The sequence below is a fragment of the Eurosta solidaginis genome, chromosome 5, assembly GCF_040869045.1.
Source record: "Eurosta solidaginis isolate ZX-2024a chromosome 5, ASM4086904v1, whole genome shotgun sequence".
In the NCBI taxonomy this organism is placed as follows: Eukaryota; Metazoa; Arthropoda; class Insecta; order Diptera; family Tephritidae; genus Eurosta; species Eurosta solidaginis.
In genome coordinates this window covers 251,744,326-251,769,433 of record NC_090323.1, presented here as the reverse complement: position 1 = coordinate 251,769,433, position 25,108 = coordinate 251,744,326, and the positions used below count along the sequence as shown (strand labels likewise).

At 34.6% G+C, this 25,108-nt stretch overlaps 2 protein-coding genes across 6 annotated transcripts in view; both read left to right on the top strand.

The window, feature by feature from the left end:
• LOC137253215 (uncharacterized) overlaps window positions 1-24,623 on the top strand; it is a 91,248-nt gene extending 66,625 nt beyond the window's left edge. For 3 of the 5 annotated variants that reach the window (XM_067789761.1, XM_067789765.1, XM_067789766.1), the window contains 3 exons: window positions 10,348-10,831; window positions 11,605-11,800; window positions 14,529-15,200. Coding sequence is in view for 1 of the 5 variants with exons in the window: in XM_067789766.1 (XP_067645867.1) it covers window positions 10,348-10,368 (21 nt within the window). In the remaining 4 variants the exon portion in view is untranslated. Of the gene's footprint in view, window positions 1-10,347; window positions 10,832-11,604; window positions 11,801-11,899; window positions 14,428-14,528; window positions 15,201-17,956 lie in introns of those variants that run through there. The other 2 variants (XM_067789762.1, XM_067789763.1) reach the window with 2 other exon arrangements.
• Window positions 10,838-11,598, top strand: LOC137253214 (uncharacterized). Its single transcript, XM_067789760.1, has one exon. It carries the CDS (start codon window positions 10,983-10,985, stop codon window positions 11,478-11,480), a length of 498 nt encoding a protein of 165 aa, XP_067645861.1. The 5' UTR covers window positions 10,838-10,982; the 3' UTR covers window positions 11,481-11,598.
• Window positions 24,624-25,108: the final 485 nt, after the last annotated feature.

The window sequence follows — 25,108 nt, the reverse complement described above, 5'->3', positions numbered from 1 at the left end:
CAAAGCTGCTTAAAGAGCTACAACGCGACAAGAGCGACTCGAGATTTTAGTTATACTTTTCATTGACCAGATTTATTGAACAAAATCGATATTGATGATATAATTCAGGCATGCTTAACCAACGAACCGATATCATTTCGTTACGATAATTAACGTTAATAAACGAAACAAAGTCATTTCGTTTCGTTTATTACCGTTAAGAACGTCAAATTAACGAAATGATTTTGTTTCGTTTTCTGCCATATCAAAACGAAATCACATCGTTTATGTTGATTATTAATTTCAAACTATGCTGGCAAAGCTGATTGATCGCGGAGTCATTAAAGGTAAAAGCATTAGCCAAGCTGTTTGCAACTTTTCTCATGAATTTTGACAGTACGAACATTTCTCAGAGTATTTTTGACATTACCACCAACGAACTACACAAACAAAGTACATGGAGTTACCACCTTACGGCTTCACCATGGCTATAGCATTGCCAGCACAATTCAAACATAAAGTATCACGTTTTTGTTAACGTTTCGGTTAAAAACGAGATACAATTTATCTTGATAATTTCTTTATAGATAATATTTCGAAGTGTTTCAACGGAAACGGTGGAAATTTTTTGATAAACAATTAGCTTAACGTTAAGGTGCATCCCTGATATAATTGATGAATTTGCCGAAAACAAATATAGAAAACGACATACATATTTAAAATGTAGATAGTAATTTTATTGATATAATTATATTGTGACAATAAAATTTTTATGGAAGATATAAATTTGTATTTTTTAATCGAAAAAAGGAGGGAATAGACGTGAAAAAAGGGCCCCAAATTTATGGTTGCCTAGGGCCCCGTTGAGGGTTAATGTGTCCATTACTTAGCCTGTCCATTACTTAGCATGTATTATACCAGACGGAATTTGCCTAAATTCTGAAACCTTCTGTTTTTCGCTATATCTGGTAGACTTTTTTGAGCATTATTTCTATCAACCACAAGTTGTTTCTTCTTGCTAGCTTTCTTCCTTCCTCGCCTCACCGTACACCGTACTGTTCTTGTTGTTGTTGTAACGATAAGGTCACTCCCCGAAGGCTTTGGGGAGTGTTATCGATGTGATGGTCCTTTTCCTTATACAGATCCGGTACGCTCCGGTAACACAGCACCATTAAGGTGCTAGCCCGACCATCTCGGGAACGATTTATATGGCCACATTATTCAGGCCATCCCTTCCTCCCCACCGCCAAGTTCCTCCCTAACCCGCTGGGGGCCGTACACCGTACTCAGCTTTACCTGTAGGCAGTGGCCTTCTTTTCCGAGACGGCGCAGCACTTTTAATATCAGGCTCGCTGGAATCCAATAATGTTTGCAGTGCTTGTATAAATACAAATAATCCGCTGTCGGCTCCGTAAGCAGCTCTTAAACACCAAGTTGCTTGTGTCACTGCGCGAATTTCTTCGCGTCATGCATACATTCAAAACACAGCTGATAGGCTGTCGTCCATCAAAAGCGTTGCTTTCCTGCAGAATTGGACGGAACTCCGCAGACTTTTCCGCCGAGATTCAGAATCGTATCATTTATTCATACGTGCATGTTGGAATCCTATCGTGTACCCAGCGGCGGTACAGAGTGTACGGGTTTTATGTAGTTTTTATGATTAAAAAAAATTTAAGGGAGGTCCCTGATGCCTTTAGAGTTTTATGAAGATGCTGCTGGTATTCTTAAAATCTCTGTTCAACCAAGAAGAGATTCGTGATAATTTGGTTAAAGTAGTAGTTGTTAGGGTGCACTTAAAGGATTTCGAAATACTTTTATATTCAAGGTCAAAGGTATGAATGAAGTTATACCCCTCTAAATCGTGAGAACATTTAAAGCATATACATATGTATGTATTTATACATATCCTTTTTTTCCCTATATACACATATACATAAATAAGTGCATATATATTTAAAAACCTACCCCATTTGAAGTGTAACGACAAATGCAACGTCTGGTCTCACACTCAGCGCGCATGTTTGAAGTGTGTACCCAACAAAAAAAATTGCGAAAGTGATTGTAAGAAATGCGTCTCCGGGATAGACACTATCTGATGGTGTGAAAACTAAGCCGAACTTCATTGCGCCCGACTATGTATGTAAATAAATAAAAAATAAAATGAATGTAAGGCGCGATAACCTTCGAAGAGATTTTAGGCCGAGCTTTTCATCCAATTTGCGTCGTGCTCCTTTTTATTCTTCCTACAAATTGGCAGGACGGGGCCCATATATTTTATGCCGACTCTACAAGGCAGCTGAGTTTTCACTTAGAAGCTTTTCATAGCAAAAATACACTCGGAGTCCTTGCCAAATCACTGCCGAGGGGCGACCCCGCTTAGAAAAACTTTCTTCTAATTGAAAAAACTTGTTTATAAAAATTTGATGTTCCTTTGCCCGGAGCGTGAACCCATGATTTTCGGTGTGGAAGGCGGAGCACGCTACCACCACACCACCTCCCCCCAGTGGGTCAGGGGGTTAGAATATACCCGCGGCAGGTATACCTGCCGTAAGAGGCGACTATAAAACACTAAATTGATTAAAGAGGTTGTGTAGCGCAGCCCTTTCAAGGTGTTGCTAGCGCAAAATATAGATTAAAAAATAAATGTAAGGCGCGATAACCTCCGAAGAGATCTAACGCCGAGCTTCTGTTCCAATTTGCGCCGTGCCCCTCTTGATTTTCCCTACAAATTGGCCGGACGGGACCTACATGTTTTATGCCGACTCCGAACGGCATCTGCAAGGCAGATGAGTTTTCAGTGAGAGCTTTTCATGGCAGAAATACACCCGGAGCGCTTGCCAAACACTGCCGAGGGGCGACCCCGCTTAAAAAAATTGTCTTCTAATTGAAAACCTCATTTCTAAAATTTTGATTTTGCTTTGCCCGGGATCACACCACGGTGGCCGCCATATATAGATTATCCAACCCAATTGTCAACCTCACCTACCAGTGGCGAATCCTATTAGTTACCCCGGTTCATATACAAATACAAACTGTTGGCAACAAATTTCTTTTCAGCAGATTGGTGGGCGAAAGCACGTAGAGGAAATGAAACGGCTACAAACAACTTCCTACCCATTAATTTGCTTCGTCGACCTCTTGCCTTGCAATTGGCAAAGGTCGAGTTTCTGTGTATGAAGTAGTGGAAGTCTTACCATAGCAAAGGATGCTTCTTCGGCGGACGGGTTTTCCACCCCACAATTTTTTTCTTATTTTACCCATTTACTTGCAGTTATTTTCTATTATTCCGATGGAAGGCATTAGTCGCACAATTTTTTTAAGGGTATCTTTATTGTCTTAAAATGTTTCCCTTTTTGTTAACAAAGCATATTTTGTAAGGAAATGCAATAAAGACACATACATATGTATACATACAAGAAATTTAAGGAATAAAAAATACCTAAGAAAAATTGAGTTTGATACGGCAGCTGCATTCGGCCTTTCCGCCAAAAAACAAATTTAACAGCTGAAGGCTTAAAGGGTCTGGCAAACTTGCCATATCCATATCCATATAAAACAACTGATCCAACCAACCTTATGGGATTAAATGTACGTAATTGGTCAAAATTGCCATCTCATAACGGCCTAGCCATAACCAAACCATAGCCAATCAGTTGGTTTCCCCATATCCATAACATATAAACAATTGAGTTGGTGAATTTATTAACATTTTGGATTTTCGTTTTTAACCGTGGCGCATGGATCGCAATATTTCAAAAAATTGCGCTCATGTTTGGAAAACATAATACATACAAGAATAGAAAGAGACCTGAGAAAAAAATCGCCGCTAGGTGTCGCATGGATCGAGATATTAAAAAAAATCGTATTTGTGGTCCGTTTGGGCTCATATTTGGAACAAATACCTAATACATATATGAATAGAAAGCGAGCTATGAAAAAAAATCTCCGCTAAGTGGCGCAAGGATCGAGATATTCAAAAAAATCGTATTTGTGGTCCGATTTGGCTCATATTTGGAACATATAATACTTACATGAATAGAAAGCGGCCTGTGTAAAAAATCTCCGCTAGGTGGCGCAAGGATCTTGAATATTCAAAAAAATCGTATTTGTGGTCCGATTTAGTCCATATTTGGAGCACATAATACATACATGTATAGAAAGCGACCTATGATGTCCGATTTGGCTCATATCTGGAACAAATATTACATACAGTCCGGTAGAAGTGACATAAAGAAATTTTGTAGTTCGAGGAGGGACAAGCGTACGTGGCGCAGAGTCGAGTAAAGTCTTTGGAAGGATTATGTATTGAGGACTTAGATTGTAATAAATGAGTCACTAAATGAACTTAATAGAATGAGAAATAATAGGCAATTAAATAAAGACTAAAAACTTGAAAATAAAATTATTAAAAAAATTTTTTTAAGTTAAAAGGTTTTATTGAAAACAATAATTGAATTAATAATAATACTCAAAGCTAGAAAATAATTAGCAATTTGTTACTAATTTTTTGCATTTTCTTCTTTTTTATGAAATTATTATATTTTTTAGATTAAGGCATTAAAAAGCTGCTTAATAAATTACATATTTGCATACCATTATGTTCACTATTACTTTGTTTAATATATGTAACTCAATTGTTTAACTTATACTTGTTTCCTTTTATTTAGTTATTCAATTAATTGGAATTTTTTTTTTTAATGAAAAAGTAATTTCCATCGACATAAAATCGGTTTTATATATAGTATATTTGACAAGCTACCAACAATACAATTAAGTAGATATCAGATTCGATAGTGAGAACATAAAACGGCAACACCATGGGTTCAATACCATTTTAGCTTGAGTTCTAGAAAGGAATAGATCCAATCACATTTATGGTAACCTTGTTGGATGTCGTCTTCCTGAAAGTGCAAGACTATATTTTTTATATATTTAGTAATAAAAATAAAAACTTACGATAAGAACGTTGATGTACGATAGTAATGTAAAAAACTTAAATATAGGGTGAGCACACTTTTAACATGTGCTTGTTCCTGCTGCTCCCTACGTTTTAGTAATACTCCACGCACCCATTCATCGCGAATCGTATCTCGTGAGGAGAATATCTCCAAATGCACATTATTTTCTAACGCTTTCATTACACTATCCCAATCCATTTTGGCATCTAGTAAATGCAATTCTTTTAGTGTATGCAGAGAGCAAGCAAAAGAAGCTAAGTAGCTAAAATTCGCAACATATTATATTTTGAAAATTTGAAACAAATGCGCTGAAAAAATGCATCAGGCACCAAGTTAGTATAATAATAATCACTAGTATCGCCTGTGGTCGAAATTCGACCAACTCTTATTTTTTCAACTCAGTCTATGCATCCAGTATTGGGGGTAGTGAAATAATGCGTTAATAGTTAAGCAGTGAGCGGAAATATAGCAAACGGGTCTAACTTACTTAAATTTTTATTGTATTTTCTTAAATTTTCTACAAAATTTTCAAATATAATTATAACGTTTTGGTATGGAGCTCCTTAAACAAAAATATAAAAAATATGTAAAATCAAAAGAAATTGACATAGAATTAAGGTGAAATTATTTGACATTAAATTAAAAAATAGCCTTTTCCACACCACCCGGGAGGTCCCCGTTGGGGCGCTACCGAAGTTAGTTTTGTGTGCTCAGTTCCCCAGTAGGCCTATATCTCCCATGTCATAATTCAAAAACACGAACTTTTAGTTAAAAAGGAAGAAATGTGCTTAAGGAATTTAGCCTATTTCACGCCACCCGTTAAGTATACAATTGGCGCTTTACCGAGTTTAATTTTGTATAAATACATACATATGTAGTATGTTCATAAGTGTGACACAAAACGAAAATTTCGAATAGAATAGAGGATACCTTCATAAAAAACAAAAATATAAAAAAATTATGTAATGAGAAAGAAGGCAGAGTTTACTAAAAAAATTTAAATTAAAGAAAAAAAAAATAAAGTACTTAAAGTGCGAAAAAATTAAGTGATGTGAATAAACAGTTCCATATAAAAACGCAATAAGTGCACTTAGACCTTTTTTCGGGTTTTAATGTTATCATTGTGGAAATATGAAGATTCTAATATTCGGATATTTAATGTTGGGATTCCCATTGAGATCTATGTACGTAACTAATTTGTATTAAATTTGTAAACATTCATATTCATGAAATGGAGATGAATATATATGACCATATCTACCATAAAATATCGTCTGTGAACGATATAATACTAAGATATAACAAAGCAGAATAAATTAGAAAGAAAAGAAACAAAAATATTGAAATTATTCACGCAAACATATTTACTAAAATAAAATTGATTTCATAATTTTAAATGACATAAACAAATTAGGATTATGGGATCTAAGCATCCGATTAATGGGCATATAATCAAACAAAGTTAGCTTAATAATAAATATAGTGGGTAATATACTGCCTATGCAATATTTCGATTCAAAATCGAAAAGGTTTTTGGGTCGTTTTTTTTCGTTTAATATACAACGTGCAATTTTCCGATTAAATCCAAATGCATTTAAATAATAATAAACTAAGTTGAAATAAAAGATAATATAATAAAATAAAATATCAAAATAAATAAGCATAAAAGACAATATACAAATTTTAATGTAATATCTTTGTAGCAAATTTATGAAATGGAGATGAATATATATGACCATATCTACCATAAAATATCGTCTGTGAACGATATAATGCTAAGATATAACAAAGCAGAATAAATTAGAAAGAAAAGAAAAAGAAACAAAAATATTGAAATTATTCACGCAAACATATTTACTAAAATAAAATTGATTTCATAATTTTAAATGACATAAACAAATTAGGATTATGGGATCTAAGCATCCGATTAATGGGCATATAATCAAACAAAGTTAGCTTAATAATAAATATAGTGGGTAATATACTGCCTATGCAATATTTCGATCTAAAATCGAAAACGTTTTTGGGTCGTTTTTTTTCGTTTAATATACAACGTGCAATTTTCCGATTAAATCCAAATGCATTTAAATAATAATAAACTAAGTTGAAATAAAAGATAATATAATAAAATAAAATATCAAAATAAATAAGCATAAAAGACAATATACAAATTTTAATGTAATATCTTTGTAGCAAATTTAATATACAACTTGATAAAAGATAATATAATATAATAAAATTGGAAATATCAAAATTAATTAGCATAAAAGACAATATACAAATTTTAATGTAATATCTTTGTAGCAAATTTATTTATTTTTTGTTCACTATAAGACGTGTTATATCTAAAATGAGCATAAAATCTGGAAATGCAAAAAACATTTGGGTCAAATTTGCAACTAATTGTTATAAATAAATAAATTTAGTGAGTTTGAACAAAAGTTGACTCATTATTTCTGATTTAATTTTTTTAAAGCAACTAAAATGGAAAACAAAGAATCTGTGAAATAAAGACCTATGCTTTTACGTGTAAGTAAAATTTGTCCAAAAAAATAGGCCGGTTAAGTTATTACTTCTCTTTAAATTTTTTTGTGCGCTAACAATTATTTTAGAACAATTTTTTAAGGATTTTGGTACAGACCAATATAGGTAATTGGCTACAATGGGAAACAATATTTCATTCATGGCGCAACGATACAAGGTGGCAGCATGGAACAGCTGATTATAAACTTTTTTATTTGATTTGATTCATCAACTTCCGGTGCAGTACGATTTTGACATTTGTCCATCGAATTTACAAAAACAAAAAACATGGAATTTTTATTTATGTTTGTAGGTATGTCACCATGCTGCCACCTTGTATCATTGCGCTATGGTACAAATATATACATATGTAGAGATGAAACATTTGAGCAACGCGACAATTGAGCATTTGGAGCTATGTACTCAGGGGGGTTTGTGAACATAATGCGTCCTACAGATGGCAATTTCGATAATTGCACAGATTTTCGAATTAACAAAACACTTTTTCTATTAATTATAAACAAATAGAGTAATATTTGTTAACAAAAATATGCCTATGCACTGCGGCTGATCAATACGAATCGATTCATATAACTTTTATATAATTTTACGTATGCTAAGTATGCGAAACAACCTGTCAATTGATTGTGTGGAAATTTTGTTAGCGTATTAATATATAGATTATGGAAACGCAGTTCCGTTATATTAGGTCCAACTGTTTCCAACATATTATTCCATTCTTTTTCGCTTGTTGATTCGAACCATAATTGTACATTAAAAATTTTCTCCTAAAGTAAGATTTCGAAGATTGGGCATATCACCCTAATAAACACCCGTTAGATGTGGACTTTTTAACTTAACTGTTTCAGTTTCGGGCTAGTGCGGACCATATTCTTCCAATAATGGTAATAAAGGTTTGCATCATAGCAATAGGAGCTTACGTAATTCTGGAAACTCTAAAGAAAAGTAAAAATCGAAAAACAAAAATTTTAACTCGTTCAAAAGATATTAACGAAAAACCTAAAAAATACCTGCGGGTGCCTCCGAAACCGGCGGTGGTATCCATAGTATTTTTGCGCAGAACACCTTTCTGCGTTGGCGGCCTTCAGCCGCGCATATAAAAAATATCCCTGGGCTACGCCATGCAAAGTGCGGGTGTGTGGTATAACCGTGGCTATCGCCACGGTGATATCCTTCTTCACTTCACTTTTGAGACAATTTGCAATTCTGTAAGTTGTCTTCCGTCTCCAGCCTCACAAAAGCTATCACTAATTTGTGAACTGGGCCGGGGCAGATCACAAACATGAAAATTTCAGAAAAAGTATGAAAATTATTTGCGAAAAACGCTTTAAATTAGTTTGTTTCATTCCTCAAATTAAACTAAGCATAGAAAAAATTAAAAACCAGAAAATACTTAAAAAAAAAACCATCGAACTCTATGTGGCGCCGCTGAGATAAATCAGATAGTTCTCTAGTTGATATCCAACTTCATTCTCCAATCACTATTCAACCTTTGAGAAATTTTGCAAAATGTATAGTTCTCGAATCTCCAACGTTGAAACCTTCCTTAAAACGTCATTCTTAAATAATTATTTTCCGACCTTTGAGAGATTTTGAGAAATGTACAGTTCTCAAATGAATATTCAACACATTTCTCCAGTTGATATCCTACATGGGATATGAAGTTGAGGCGGAGTTGAAAACAAAATCTCCAAGGGGCTACCACCAAAACCAACAGCTGTTTTTTGTGAGAAATGAACACCTGGTTGATAGCGTAATTAATCAAAAATGAATTATACATATTTTATCTTATTTTCGTGTCAACTTCAGTAATAGTAATTATAAAAAAATCCCTCTTTTGCTGAGTATGCTATGATTCCCGAGTGGAGCAGTGTTTCGAAACAACTCTTGGGATTTAAGAAGTATGCCTTCTTATCAACATGAGCTCTAATGGTATTCAAGCCCAAATGCTTGTTGGGTATATTTCGAACGAACGCAAAAAACTGATCCTCGTGTTCCAATGGTACATGAATCAGATACGGATAGAGATTTAACATGTTGGTGCATTTGGATGTTAAATTATCCTCTTTGCCTATATGACACTACTTTATTTTCGTGTATTTTATCTTAAATTTTTTGTCGCACTCCCTCCTAATACGGCTTTAGTACTGGTGTAAGTGTGTAAACTATATTTCAAAAAACTAACGAAATACAATCTAGTTCATTAAAAACAAACGAGCCAGTTTGTATTTGGATAGGTTTTTTTGACATTCGTTTTTTCTTTATTTTTTTCTGACACATGAAAGCTTTGTTTTTAGTTCGAAAATTTGGTGCATAAAAACACAATTAAAATAAACTTTCTTGTGAAAAAAGTGAACCAATTTTCGCGTGTTATTTGCATTTTTTTTTTTTATTTTTAAAAGTGTTAATGTAAAAATAAATTGTAAAACATAAACAAAAACATGTCAACCTCACTAATTTTGGGGGAATAGTGGTCTCGCTTTTTCATGATAGAAATTGTTTTTGTGTTTTGAAGTTCCGATAAAGTTTCGACAATTTTTTAGCTTGGAAACCAAGCAAAAATAAAGTAGTGTCAATTATGCTTTAACTAGGGTTTAACCCTGCCAGATCTGCCGCTTAAGCTTAGCTTAAACTTCAGTTAAAGTAGACTGAAAAACTGCACAATAAGGTTAAGCGAAGTTTAATTGACAAATTGAGTTGAATTTGTACTGAAAAACCGGGCTTAAGTCACAAAATATCGAAATTTCATTCATTTAAGTCTAGTTTTTATATTAAAATAGTTTTAACTATTAATAAACTTTACAACTTGCAGAACTTGCGTCTGGCAATAATCGTTCTTTCGTTCACTTTCTATTCCGAATTTTAGGAAACGACCAGAAAGAAATAAATTGAAAGAAGAAAATATACATACTAATCAACATTTACAAAACATTTTGAGGTGCAATATTTAATACTATAATTTGGAACAATTCGTAAATTTACTACCAAGAGGCTGTCATCGTCTTCTTACCCTTAAACTACCCATGGCATGTACATACACAAAAGAACAGAAACGCAGCTGCATCTTTAAAAAATCGACGTAAAAGAGGTACTACTTTTTGCCACTTGAGCGGAGGAATATTCTAGTGGATAGCCGCTCAGGGTATAAATAAGAGGCAACGGCACACAGATTTCACAGTTGTTGGCGAACAGTCGTGCAGTACGGATCAAAATAAAAAGTAAAAATTAAAAAGTGTAAGCAGCAGTTCTAGTGCGCAGTAGTTATGTGCAAATATCCAGCAGAGAAGAAGAAAGCAGCAGCAGCACAAATATCTGAGTCAACTAAGTAGAAGGCCAACATAATTTAAAAGGTGTGTTTGTGTGCATATTGTACATACATAACATTTTGTGTATACGTGAGAAAAAAAGGTGGAACAAAAATAAATCTGTTGAAGAAAAACTATTACAACTCTGTCAAAGCGCTTCGTGCCGAAGTTCTATACACCTATAAGTTTGTGAAAAATGGGAGCACATAGAAATCGTGAGAATTTTGGTGGTAACGATGATGACCCGACCACGTTATGCGAATGGGTGCGTAGTTTTCGTATTAAACGGTCACAAATGAAACGAAAATTACGTGGCAATTTGCGTGTAAATGCTATGTTAAATACAGCATTAGAAAATGCGGAAGCAGAATTGCGTCGCAAGCAAAGAGAACGTTTTTGTCGCTGGACTGAATTCCAAGCGAAATTAGACAAAAGTTATGATATTAACAATCGTATAAAAGATAAAATATCAAACGAGGATGTGGTGTTGGTGGATGCTGAGCAACGTGATACAATAAACGATTTGTGGAAAAGCGAGCTTAGTGATTTGGATACGTTTATGCGTTCGTTGAGTAGTACTAGTAGAAATTGCTATGGACAAAATGCAGAAACGAATGCATATCAAAATGACCATTTCAGTAATATGAAAATAAGTAATTACAATGCACGTCATAGCATTGCAGTTGTTAGCTGATAGGTTTATTAAATTGAAAATGTTAAATACTAATGTATTATTTGTATAGCCCATATAAATTGCAGTTGTGTAAAGTTTTGTAATTTTTAAGAATAGTTTTATCATGCAAGTTTTTCATTTGCAGTCTATGAAGCAACGACGTACATATTCTTCCACACAATGTGAGAATTCTGAGAAGTGAAAAGAGGGTGATCAAATTCCTCTGAAATGGTATAGACAAAATGTAAACCCCAGTCAGCCTGGTGAGGTGATGGGTGTGCGCACACACAAACAGAAAAGCACGACTGATGTGGAAGTTCAGCTCAGATATTGCTCAATCGGTTCGTAAATATTTATACATACATACATATATAGATATACATATATCATAAAAATCCAGTTACTTTTATACTTATGTATATGTACTCTTGATTTTGCAGTTCCTGTATGTATCGTTTTTTCAGCAAAGCAAAACTGAGGTCAACTAGCGAAACGCCATTTTTTATGTAACCGTCTATTGCTGCACGACCGCGATTATTGGCGGCCATGTTGAAATCCGAAAGGCGAGTGTTCGCGACATAGCTGTCAATAATGAATTTCAAAATTTGAAGATATATATATTTTTTTTTTTTTGCGATTCGGACCACAATCCCCATGAAATACTGATCATCGTGTGGCACTCGCCAAAGCTGTAGAATGAAATATGTGAAATAGGGACAATACGTACTCAATATACCCCACTATTGCGAGTGTCGATTTGAGTAGAATCGACTATTTGTTCGATTCCATCTTTTTCATTTAATTTTGTTATTATGCAAGTTAATCGCAAAATCTTTGAACTATTAAAACAGTTATCTTGTACGAAACAGGTTCGATTCATATAAAATACTTTTTATCCATTATAAAGATAATCGATTAGCGCTCAACGATGAGACTGTCGAATGCGATCGACGCTCGCAATAGGGGGAATAATATATATATTTTTTTCTTTTTTTTTTTCGGAAATCGAGTTAGGTTTTCACGCAGCAAATTGTATTTCGGTTGCTCTTATACAAGATGTATGTGCATGAGACATTTATGACAGAAAATGACTTACGTGCGTTTATATTACATGCCAACCTAATATAAACGCACGCAAGTCTTTCTGTCGAAAATGTCTCATGCACATACAACTTGTATGAGAGCAACCCAAATTGAATTTGCTGCGTGAAAACCTAACTCGATTTCCAATTTTTGTTCTGCGTGACATTTAGATTTGACTTTTGCAGACATGTTTTAAGGCTGCATTACTGATACTTAGCATAGACTTGGCTTGCGAACTGTCACTTACAGTTCTGTTAAATGAACATTGCATGTTACTGATTACTCAAAACTTGACTTAAAGCCTTCCGCGATTTACAACCAGATTGAATTTTGTGTGTGTTAATGCAGTCGGGTGGCTTCGTGACACACGTATTTGTTGTCGGCTACACGTTGATGAAAATAAAAAATTTTTGACTTTGTCATTTGACGGTAGCTTATTTGATAGTCGCGGGGTGTGATTGACGAAACGCAGTGTTGTATTTAGTTTGTGTCGACATTCAAAATGACGCAAGTGCGCGGAAGAACACCAATTCATATTAAAATTTATTGAAAATTATCAATGTTTAGCAGCTTTATGGAATGTAAAGCTTTTATTATTATTTAATAAAATTTTTTTATTATTTAATAAAACTGCTGTAGTTGCAAGTAAAAAAAAGTCCTCATCCGATGACGACATATTCACGTCCGAACGCTACGGTTTCTCAATGCGAATGTTGATTGAGGGCTTTTTATTTGATAGTCGCGGGGCAAGCGTCAAATACCCGACACGCACACATACAAAAATTCAGTCAATCTGGTTGTAAATCGCGGAAGGCTTTTAGAAGTCTTGAATTTTGATTTTCTATGTAAGTTCTAAGTGACGTTTACATTTTGAGATGCCATTTGTTTGATTCCATTTCATTTTGACATTTTGTTATACAAATTGACATTTATTTAAAAATAAATTTCAACGCTGATTTTATGCGCCAAGTGGAGTATAATCGTGGTTAAGTTGCTAAGTTTACGCCAAGTCAAGTCAAGTCTATGCTAAGTATCAGTAATGGGGGCTTTACATTGTCGCAACGCATGCTTATTTGGGTTTGGGCAAAAAAAAAAAAAAAAAAAACGCCGGTTTGCGTACGCTAAAAAAACGCAGTGCGGTTTTATTTAGGTTGGCGTGTTAGGTTGTCTTCTGAGTGGTACGTTGTATTTAAATACAAATAGACGATATTTGCAACAATTGCGGAATAAAAAATAATTACGCCTAAAAATATGCTACATATTACAAATCATCACATTTCCCTCTACAATGTTTAATTAATAACAATTCATACCAAGTTGCATACCTCAAGGCCAACATTTTTCTTTGTGTGTTGTCTTATCTATGCCTAGCGAGTTATCTTGAACTATTACCATTAGTTCACCATGTACTACATTTAAAAATTTTGTAGCAGTGATAAGAAACCCGTCCACTAATTTCCACAAAATTTTCTAAACAAATTTCTCTTATTTTGCATGAAATTAATCGGTAATGGTGCAGTAATGTAAAACTGGTATAAACGCCAAAAGATATAACTGTTATAAAAAAAAAAAACTTTTACAATTTCCAAGACATTGTTCGAGGGCATAAAACAAGGATGGCGTTTGTAGCTTTGAACTAATTTTGCTTTGCGTTGATGTAGATCGAGTGCAAAAGTAGTACATATTTAAATACATGAAGATGATTAGTACCTGAAAATAGGTATGATTCATATTGAATCGGTTGTAATGTTCCTAGTTAGTATACAAATATATGTAATATTTATGATTATGTACAAAAAGTGTGTTTGCGTTTGAAGGTTTTTTTATAAAAAATTTGTCGTAAATTATAAAAAATTTATTAAAAAAAGTATATACAATAAAAAAAGCAGAAATTTTGAATTTTTAAAAGAAAAAAAATTGTAGTTAAATTTATTTGCAAGCATACGTATGACAGAAAACCCCATAAAATGCAATTTTGTTTTACAGTTCGTTTTTTGGCGAGATGACGTATGAAGTGAGTCACTGCATTTCAAATAAAACGAAGGCAAACAACAGAGTGAGTGAGCAAAAAAAAAAAAAAAAAACTAAGGAAGTATGAAATTCTACACAAATTGCTGGGGTTGGCCCTAACATTATCTGGAACCTTCCTGAATGTATTATGAGTGGCAGAAGGGAATCGAGGACGGACGGTATGAGCTATATTGGTCAATTGCACGCGCGCGCTATTCACTGTACTTCATATTAAGCATATACACATACACACAAACGTACAACTCCATCAATATGACATCATTACAACAAAATTGGGGGCAGCAAAAGTGCACACATAGCAACTGCGTGACATTAGTAAGCCATATCTACGCCTCGTCTCCAACCAACCACTACAACCAACTAAAAAGAAAAAAAAAGCAAATAACATCAGCATTACATTACATATTAGGGTTTAAAATGAACCAAGTGTGCGGGGCATATGAGGATAGGAACACGAAAAAAATGACATATGGGGTGTTGCACAATGGTATTCACAATTTGCAATTTTTCGTAGAACAACCAAATTTTGAATTTTCAGCAATACGTAACAGTTGAATGTGCCTGTACGTACCTAAAAGCGAGTTTAAATCAGCATTATTCAGCAAGGCAACAATCAACAAATACAACTTGAACCAATCAAGAAAATCAACGAAATCCACAAAATAGGAGGAGCATTCACTTGAAACTACTGTCGAAATCGTACATATATACAATGTGGCTTGTGCGGCTGAGGGGTGGTGTGTTTGTAAACCTGATATGTCTGAAGAAACTGTCTGAGCGCTAAAATGTTCATGAAAGTGTGCAGTAAGCAAAATGGATTTTCTCTTGCAAAACTTATAGTTCATTTCAGAAATCAGAGGAGATAGATATTAGACGCCCAATGCAAACGTTCATAAGCTGATACCATACCTTACTACGAAATCTACGTGTTTTTTCCTTTGTCGTCCTTCGTTATTTTGCTTTTTTCGTTTTTCTCTTCTATTGATTTTGTTACAGCGATAGGACAGTTGAACGGTGCCTGTGCCTATCGATGGGTCCATTAGTCGATGATATCAACTAAACGTCCTTCCTTTACTCAACCATAAGATCTAATACAATATGGTCAGGGAGATAGAAGCTGGGGCGTAATTGGAATGCGTAAAAACATGTTTATAATGGAGAGCGTCCTTTGTACTTCACCCTAGTTTAGTCACGCAGATACCTAAAACTCTACGAGAGCCTATTACATACAATTACAAGCGCATTAATGGATTTCTGAGTATCTAAAATAATAACTACCATGCAATTAGTTCTCATTTGGCAACGGAAATGAGAGAAATGTTTTTTTTTTTCATTTCCCTTTTTACAGCGATACAACACAGTTGCTTTGCGTTCCTGTGAGTATCTTCGCACGTTTAAGATTGCACATATGATGCCGTAAGGTGTTTTGGTAGTCGAGAATGCGTAAAAAAAAGCAAAAAGCGCATATACCGTTACGAGCGACACAATTTTTGGGTGGTGAGCTTAGGTGCTACATTTTTCTCCACTAATTTATACCATTACAGCAGGCATGCTTAACGAACGAAACGATATCATTTCGTTACGATAATCAACGTTAATAAACGAAACGAAGTCATTTCGTTTCGTTTATTAACGTTAAGAACGACAAATTAACGTTAATTTGACGATCTTAACGTTAATAAACGAAACGAAGTGACTTCGTTTCGTTTATTAGCGTTGATTATCGTAACGAAATGATATCGTTTCGTTCGTTAAGCATGCCTGCATTACAGCATCAAAAAAGGGAATCCAAACACATAGCACAAATCAGTTGAGATAAGATGTAGGCAAACGATCAAGATGAGTTCACAAAGCACGCATGATAGTACCGACGGCAACAGTGTGGACGACCATAGGCGACTAATCATTTCTCTTTAATAGTTCTAGTTTTTCGCACGTGTTTTTTTTTGTTTTTTTGTTATAGCAAAGTGCCACAGTTGAACGTTCCTGTGCGCATAGTTTAGACCAACCAACTATACAACAACCAAGACAATTTCTCTTACATACAGTAATAACTTAAACTACAAATCAACGACAAGGGTACAAGAGAGCCGCACACACACGAGTGCTACTTCATTCTGCAAACAATTGTAAGGCAAATTGCAATTTTTCTTTACACTAATGCATCATTTATAGGTAGCAGTGCGTAAGCAATCAACAAACAAAATGTATTCAATCAGCATTGACAACTTCAAGGTGGCGTAGTTTATTGATTTTTCTACTTAGCAACAGATTTCTTCCTTCAACTAAAAAAAATCAAGACTTAGATATCATCAGGGCAACTAAAGAAAATATGTAAAAATGGCAAAAGGGAATCGTGCCGATATAGCTGTACAATCGATCAACAAAGCTGTCTTTCAACGGAGGTTAGGTGTTGTTCTATACCTTTTTTCTTGATTGTTGTTGTTATATTGCAGTTACTACTAGACCATATGGAAATTTTAGTAGATGCAGTTTCTGAAACTAAAAGGAAAGCAATTCAAAAATGTAAAAGTAAATTACATACATATATATGTATATTTCACTTTATGAAATTTTATATATGTATATTTTGCACAATTGCGCGTGTATCATACACGAAAGCGAAGCAATTTTCCATATATTTTGCAGTGGTACGATGCAGTTGAGCGGTGCCTGCGTGTACCTCAACATATTGACATACCTAAGTTTTGTTAAGGTCCCTTGATGTTGACAACAAACAGAACATTGGAAAATTGTTTTGGTTGGGCTGTACAGGCAGAAAACAAATAAGTACTACATTAATTTAACATTTCATCTGTTGTTTATATAAAACGCAACTATCTTAATTACGTAACAAAAACTATTCGAAAAGGGGAACAACTTTCCATATATTTTACAGCGGTACGACGCAGCTGAACGGTGCCTGCGTGTGCCCACACAACTTTCTACAATTCGTACACATAGCTCACATAGCTGCATTTTTTGAAGGTCGTTTATGTCCATTGATAATCGGTTTGATTTAAAAGGAGATTTCTTGAAGCAATTTTTGAACGCGTAACTACTAGAAGAAAGACCACTTCCAAACAAGCAAATAAGTACATACATTAATTAAAATTTTATAGCTGTTTATAAAATCTTAATGCTATAAAAAACAAAGAGAAGCAATTTTCCATATATTTTACAGCGGTACGACGCAGTTGAACAGTGCCTGCGTGTGCCATAGCTCAATATTAAACGTCTTGATATGAAGGGTTCTTATTAATTTACACGGAAATTGGGGTTGTAGATCCAGCAAGGCATTTATTTAATATAACTTAAATTTTTTAAAAACTATAAATTGTTAACCGGAAAAATCGAAAAAGCAACTTTCAAATATTTTACAGCGGTACGACGCAGTTGAACGGTGCCTGCGTTTGCCTCTTGTTACCAATGAACCAAAAAAAATTCCAATAAGTTATCTTTCGAGGATCTACAAAATACGCATTCGCACATGCGCATCATAAAGCCTAAAAGCGCGTAAGGCATTTGGTTTTTAATGTTCAATTAATAAATTTCTTGTAGAATTTCGTAATCAAAAAATACTTATGCACGGTTTTGTTGGCCACGACAAAATCAACGAACCCTACGTTTAAAAACAATGGAGATTTCAAAAACAACAAGCAACATATGCAAAAATTACATACAATTAGCCGAAGTAGAAAGTAAAATGATGAAAAAATTGTCCTAATTTTGAAATTTAAATTTCGAAAAACACAGTTATATATTCTGAATCTTTTACAGAAAATTTGCAACCAAAATTTTAAGTTCTTAGGCAACAAGGGAATCATGCCATACTACTTAGCTTTAATATAATGATGAAACAACGGCATTCAATGAATGAGTGGAAAGTATCTCCTATTTTTGGATTGAACATGAAATACTACTAGTAGTACGCTGGTGGACAAGAGTCTAGGTGGTACTAAAACTTGTTCAAAGAGGAGATATTGGTAATGTGCGCCAGTAGTGTGATAACGGGGCAAACTACAACGATAATCCTTTGTGTAAATCAATGCCAAAGATATCGTTAAGAGATGGAAAACATTTTTTCACCGTTCGTGCAAGTGGGTGTAAAGCATTGAGTGCAGAGCGAGTCCTTTGACTTCTATACTATTGTTGCTAACATGATGTGGTACTCAGACTAAACGTAATCTTCCAACCTTTTCTCGAATGAAGAGAAGATACATGCGAAGGGAAGCGTAAAATATAAGAAAACTTGTGTGAAATTTGTTGTATATATACAAAAGACACAGTTATATTTTTGAATATTCTTTTTACAGCAACTCCACAAGCACCTGTACTCTGGTTTTTTGTGTTATTTTATTTAAAAAAAAAACGCAATGGTATTTTCTGGCTAAAGGGAATCTAATGCCAGACCACCAGAATCACACGAGGCAAATTAATATGCTAGTAAAACTCGAAACTAGCAATAATTTTTTCATATTTTTGGCAATAAGGGAATCACGCCAAATCCGCATTCACAAGGCGGGCAAACGCGAAACTTACTATACGAAGTGTGCGAGAGTAATACACGAAATTTTTATTATCTATGGCAATGGGAATCACGCCAATTTAAGCACTCACGATGCAAATGTGCGAGCAACTCTCCAAACTCGCAAACAATTTTGAATATTTTTTGGCAAGGGAATCACGCCAAGGGGCACTCACGATGCAAATGTGCGAGAACCTCTAAACTCGCAAACAATTTTCGATATTTTTTGGCAATGGGAATCACGCCAAGGGGCACTTACGATGCAACATGCGAGCAACTCTCGAAACTCGTATTCAACTTAAATATTTTGGCAAAGGGAATCACGCCAACGTAAGCACTCACACGATGCGCACTTATTCAGATAAGCGAACAAACTCGAAGACTCAGCAGCTACAACGGGGTTCAATAATATTGGAGAAGGTTCCTCTGATCGATATATTTCACTTGAACAGCGATAGATAAGTAGCCAAGAGTATCGTAATTTTGTTTTTTCGAGCTCATTTTAACAAAACTTTACAAATTGGCTATTTTGAAAATTTCCACTTAAAAATTTACAGTTTTTTGCTTTTCAAAAACGCGTTGCTTTTTTCTTGTTCTCTATTATGTAATTTATATTTAGCGATATCACGCAGTTGAACTGTGCCTGCGTATATCTCATCTGTATACTGGCTATAGGGAATCAAGCCATACGACAATCGGTAAAACGTGTACTCCGAAACGCGGTCTCGCACACCGATGTGTAGCTCCTACTCAACTCGGAAACGAAAAAGTACGATAATCAGGCGACGGTAATAACAGAAACGAGTCGAGATCGAAGTAGCGCTGAGTTAGTAATGAAATCGGTAAAAGCTATTTTGAAACATTCTTCCTCTAACACATCGCAAATTTAACATCCTCCAAGCAACATACAAACACAAAAATCTTCCCCCAAAAAAACAACGAAAAGTTTATTTATTACAGCGATATGTTACAGTTGAACTGTGCCTGTACATATCTTAGGTTTTTCAGTCGGTCAATACACAATCTTCTTGGTATTCATGGTGTACCATCATCCATCAACACATGAGCGGAAGGTTGATGTCGCAATTCACGCTAACTTGAGATGGTTTTCTTATTGTTCGACACACAAAACAACATTTGAAAGGGGATGGGGAAATCTTCAAAGGTGGTTTGCAAATGAAGCATTCTTCAATTTTAAAATTCTATTTACAGTTTGGCTGTCACCTAAATGATTTGCCTAATTTAAAGAAAAATCTGCAAGGAAAAAAAGTACTCTACATGCGACATTTAGTGGCCATAGTCTTACAAATTACCAAGTTTTTAACAACACATATAAGGAGCCAGTTTATCCGTTAAACCGAGTCTGCAATATGTTCCTCCAACTATACAGGTCTTTACATGAAATTTTCCTTTTCTGTTTAAACAATTTATTTGCAGTATACCTAAAATTACTTCTTAAATGTGGTTGAATGTAAACAATCCTGCGTGTAAGAGACGGCATTGCACTCATACTGTTGAGATATCGTTAAGGGAATCGAACGATATGGCCCCCCCCACGGCCGCGCTGTCTAATCTCTGTAACGACGACTGCCTGTGCATCAGTTTTGTTCAAAAATAATATTGTGCTGCATAAATGTTATCCAATTACTTGTGTGAGTACGCATGCGTACTGGAGATAGTCACACACTTACAAGCAGCACGCAACGTTGGTTTTTCACTTGTTACTCCTCTGCTATTCACTCACATTAACTTGTTCAACGGTTATACAAAATTTTGTATATGCTTAAAACCCGTACGAGTCGCTGCAAAGCCAATCTCTTGGCTTGTGACTGCACTATCTATGGTATATCACAATCAACTGGTGGCCCATTAGTTTGGCTGAGAATGAACACATCAATTGTTTCTGAAGGGAATCAAAGAAACACGCGTAAGGCTTGTTACGGTTTGTTCAATTAGCATAAACTTGTCTATTTACAGATCAATTTTGTGACTAACACACGATTGAGTCATATATGACTCATGTATCGTACTCATCAACAACAACCACTATCAAATGTGTGGTCATATCTGCTGATGATTCATTTCAAATGCCTCATTGTTGAACAAATTGAGTGCGCAGGTGTTAAGCAGCTACAATCAAACCGCTAGTACATTTAGTTAACATATCGAATACTACATAAGTATGTAACCAAAGATCTCAATCCATTTTTTTAATTTAATTTTGGTATATGCAAATTTCTTGTAGTATATGCAAATTATGAATACTCATATGTTGTTATACCACTCTTGTACACATAAATAGCAGAAATTTTTTGTATTTCAAATTGCTTTCATTCAAGCATTTTTGTAATTGATATTCAATATTTTAAAAATACCTAAAAATTGTTTAAAATTTTAATAATTGCTAATTCTAAGAGAACAACTCAACAACTATGTGTAGTAGTTTATTATGCAATATCATTACTTTGTATACATGTTGCATAAAGTCCAATGATGTTAACTTTAATAACTGAAATAACTGTACTTTTCAAACTAAATGCTTGTAAAAAGAAGCATATTTGCATTCGTTTTAATTTTTACTTTAACTGTTCCAAAAACAATTGAGTTTCAATATTGTCATCTCGGTTTTCTTGTTATTTTTAATATTGCAAATTTATTTTAATGTAAATTTTCCAACATTTTGTATATAATTCTGTAACTTTAAACTTCATGTAATTATTACTTGTTTCAAAAGCTTTCCTGTAATTTGAAATGTAAAATTCTCCAGAAACTTATTTTGTTGATATATTAACTCACATGGCAAGGCGGTGGTACAAACAAGTGGCAACTTTAATCTTATACCCATAACGAGTATTCCTTGGTGATTGGGCATTCCATAACAAGAGAGATCCTTGGTGACTGAGCATTCCATAACAAGAGAGATCCTTGGTGACTGAGCATGCGTTCAAAGAGATACCTTTGTTAACCGAACATTCAATGCGTGAGCGGGAGAGCGAACATGTCATGTATAAATCAAGAGCAAGGGAGAGGAATTCATATAGAACAAAAGAGAGGGGGAAAACACATAGAGATCAGGAGAGAGAGAGCATTATCCTTTAGAGTCAAGCAATGCATGTGGAAAGCACAGCAAAATTTTTGTGAGCCCCGAAGGCTAATGCTATTAAAATCTTTCATTGGGTTAACAAATCGATATTTAACACAACACACACAAGACTATTAAAAGGCAGGCAAAAGGGAGAGATGAGTCACAGTCGAAATAACGAAACAAAGTTCACATAGGGGCAAAAACCAACATTAATCATCATTCGATTCGAGAATGGGCAATCGAACTCGAAATGTTCAGCAGCGTGCGTCAAAGATTAATGCTATTTGAATCGTTTATTTGGCAATTCATTTGGCTGTTTCATATAAATCAACGACGCGCATGCGCATGCGCATGCATCTTAAAGCGTTATATGCTGTAGCTGTGGCCTTAATTACGCTTCAAGCTCGGCAATATTTGATACTACTGCAATAAAAACGCAAACATCTTTTGTGCAAGTTGGTGGCATATCCATTCATATTCAGCTAGAGAGTCAAGCAAAAGTTATCTTACCGAGTACATCACGACAACAATCGTCAGGTGCTTCACATGACTACATCAATATACGTTCTATAAATCCATTTGATCTGTCAATACAATATTCTGAAGAGCGTCGTTCTTTCTGTACTCCATTGCAAGCATGGGCGCAAACGTTACTCATTTACGCACACACTTGCAGGCACGCACATGAATTCTTATTACATCTGGCAATAATATATAACATCAGCAAATAATAGCCAGTATCAGTAACCAGTCAACAAGATATCATATTCTGCCTTCTTTCAAATCAAAGCAACTTTTTGAGTGTACCTTCAATCATCGACAGGGACGGCGTAATTTTGAATCTGTTAAAAATTGTCCACTGTTGAAAGAGTTCTATGCTAGAAACCCGAGACTTGAAACCTTCAAATTTACCCAGCTCCTTTTTTAAACATCTGTTTGGGTATAATTATTTTCATCACGGCGACGACACAGGAGCTCCATTAAGTAACCTACGTAATTGTATTATCTTATTTCCTGCTAGATATAGACATTTTCCAGAGACTGGTGATATATTACCCCGAAAAGAAACGTTCAAATCTTCGAGATAAATACTGGCTGGCTACGATGATGTGTTGTGCTCTGGTATGTGTATGCTGCGAAATGTGTGCTTAGCTGTGTGTTCTGTTGCAAAAAGCTAAGTAAATTCCTTACGGCTCTAGCAGAGGCTATACGGCGGCATTGACGGCGCCATGTTTTGCTTTGCAGAAAGTAGAAGGACAAAAATCACATTCAAGCATCTGATCTTCTGATATATGGTAGAGATAAAGTCGACTACGATGTTTTTAAACTTCTCTGGTTTTGTAAAATTGTATCAGTACACGAGGCGTGAGAGCGTGGTTCTTTTGTATTTTCGTTTGGTATATTCATCTTCATCATTCCTTGCACCATTACTTGAAATCAGCGAGAAAGAGGGCAATCTTTGCTATGTTATCAAACTTCAGAGTAGTATTTACTGGGTCATAATTTTTTTCTTCGAAAGCATCAATGCCTACTTGGGATGGCACGACATTTTCCATTATTAAACTTGAACCAAAATCTACAAGTATCAGCACATCTAGGGGTTGCTATTTTTATTTCATCGTGACTGCGGCGTGGGATACAGTTGTGACAGCGGCGTGGGATACCAAGTTGTGACAGCGGCGTGGGATACCAAGTTGTGACAGCGGCGTGGGATACCAAGTTGTGACTGCGGCGTGGGATACCAAGTTGTGACTGCGGCGTGGGATACCAAGTTGTGACTGCGGCGTGGGATACCAAGTTGAGACTGCGGCGTGGGATACCAAGTTGAGACTGCGGCGTGGGATACAAGTTGTGACTGCGGCGTGGGATACAAAGTTGTGACTGCGGCGTGGGATACAAAGTTGTGACTGCGGCGTGGGATACAAAGTTGTGACGGCGGCGCGGGAACTACATCGGCGAATTATCATCAGCGACTGACTTGATACCTGCCTACTATTTCCAATTCTAATCGTGCATAACCCTACCTTCATATCATAGACTTGCGACACGAAATTGTTATACAAATACGGAACGGTTTCGCAAATTGTTCAAATATAGATATGTAATCCTAACGAATTTGAATTTAATGTTCGAACTATGAATATTTTGTAAAATCTTATCAATACCTTAAAATCTTTGTATCCAAAAATGTTAGGCTATTCAAAAAGGGAAACAAATCGATAACAATGAGCACACTGAACAAAGAAAACTTTTTGGGTTATAAGAAAAGGGAACCAATCCCAACCAGCAATACAAATTGTGTAGAATTTTTTGTAGGCAGGGTTAAACATCTTTATATATAAATAAATGTAAATTTTATATTGAAAAAAAAAAAATTTACGAATGTTTTTAATCAATCATGGAATAAATTAGAAACATTAACTTGTTTAAAAAAAAATTACATATTTTTATTAAATGCTAATGGCGTCGAATTAGAGGAATTCACTTGTTCTGAAATGCGATTTTTTGTTACAACTGTAATAAACTCGAAACTTTGTTTTTTACAAAAAAAAAAAAAAAAAAATGGATTTTGCTGGCTATTTATTGTTAGTGGCCGAGTAAACATTTTTCAGGAAACATTTCAAACGTGGCTTGAAAAATTTAAAAATAAAATGCAAAATTAAAAAAAACGAAAAATAAAAAAAAAAAAATAAAAAAGAAAAATAAAAAAAAAAAAATAAAAAAAAAATAAAAAAAAAACAAAAAAAAAAATAGCAAAAAAGCAAAAAAAAAAAACAAAAAAACAAAAAAATAAAAAACCAAAAAAAAAAAAACAAAAAAAAATTAAAAAACAAAAAAATTGAAAGAAACAAAAAAAATTAAAAAAAAACTAAAAAATTAATAAAACAAAAAAAAAAAAAAAAAAAAAAAATTAGAAACAAA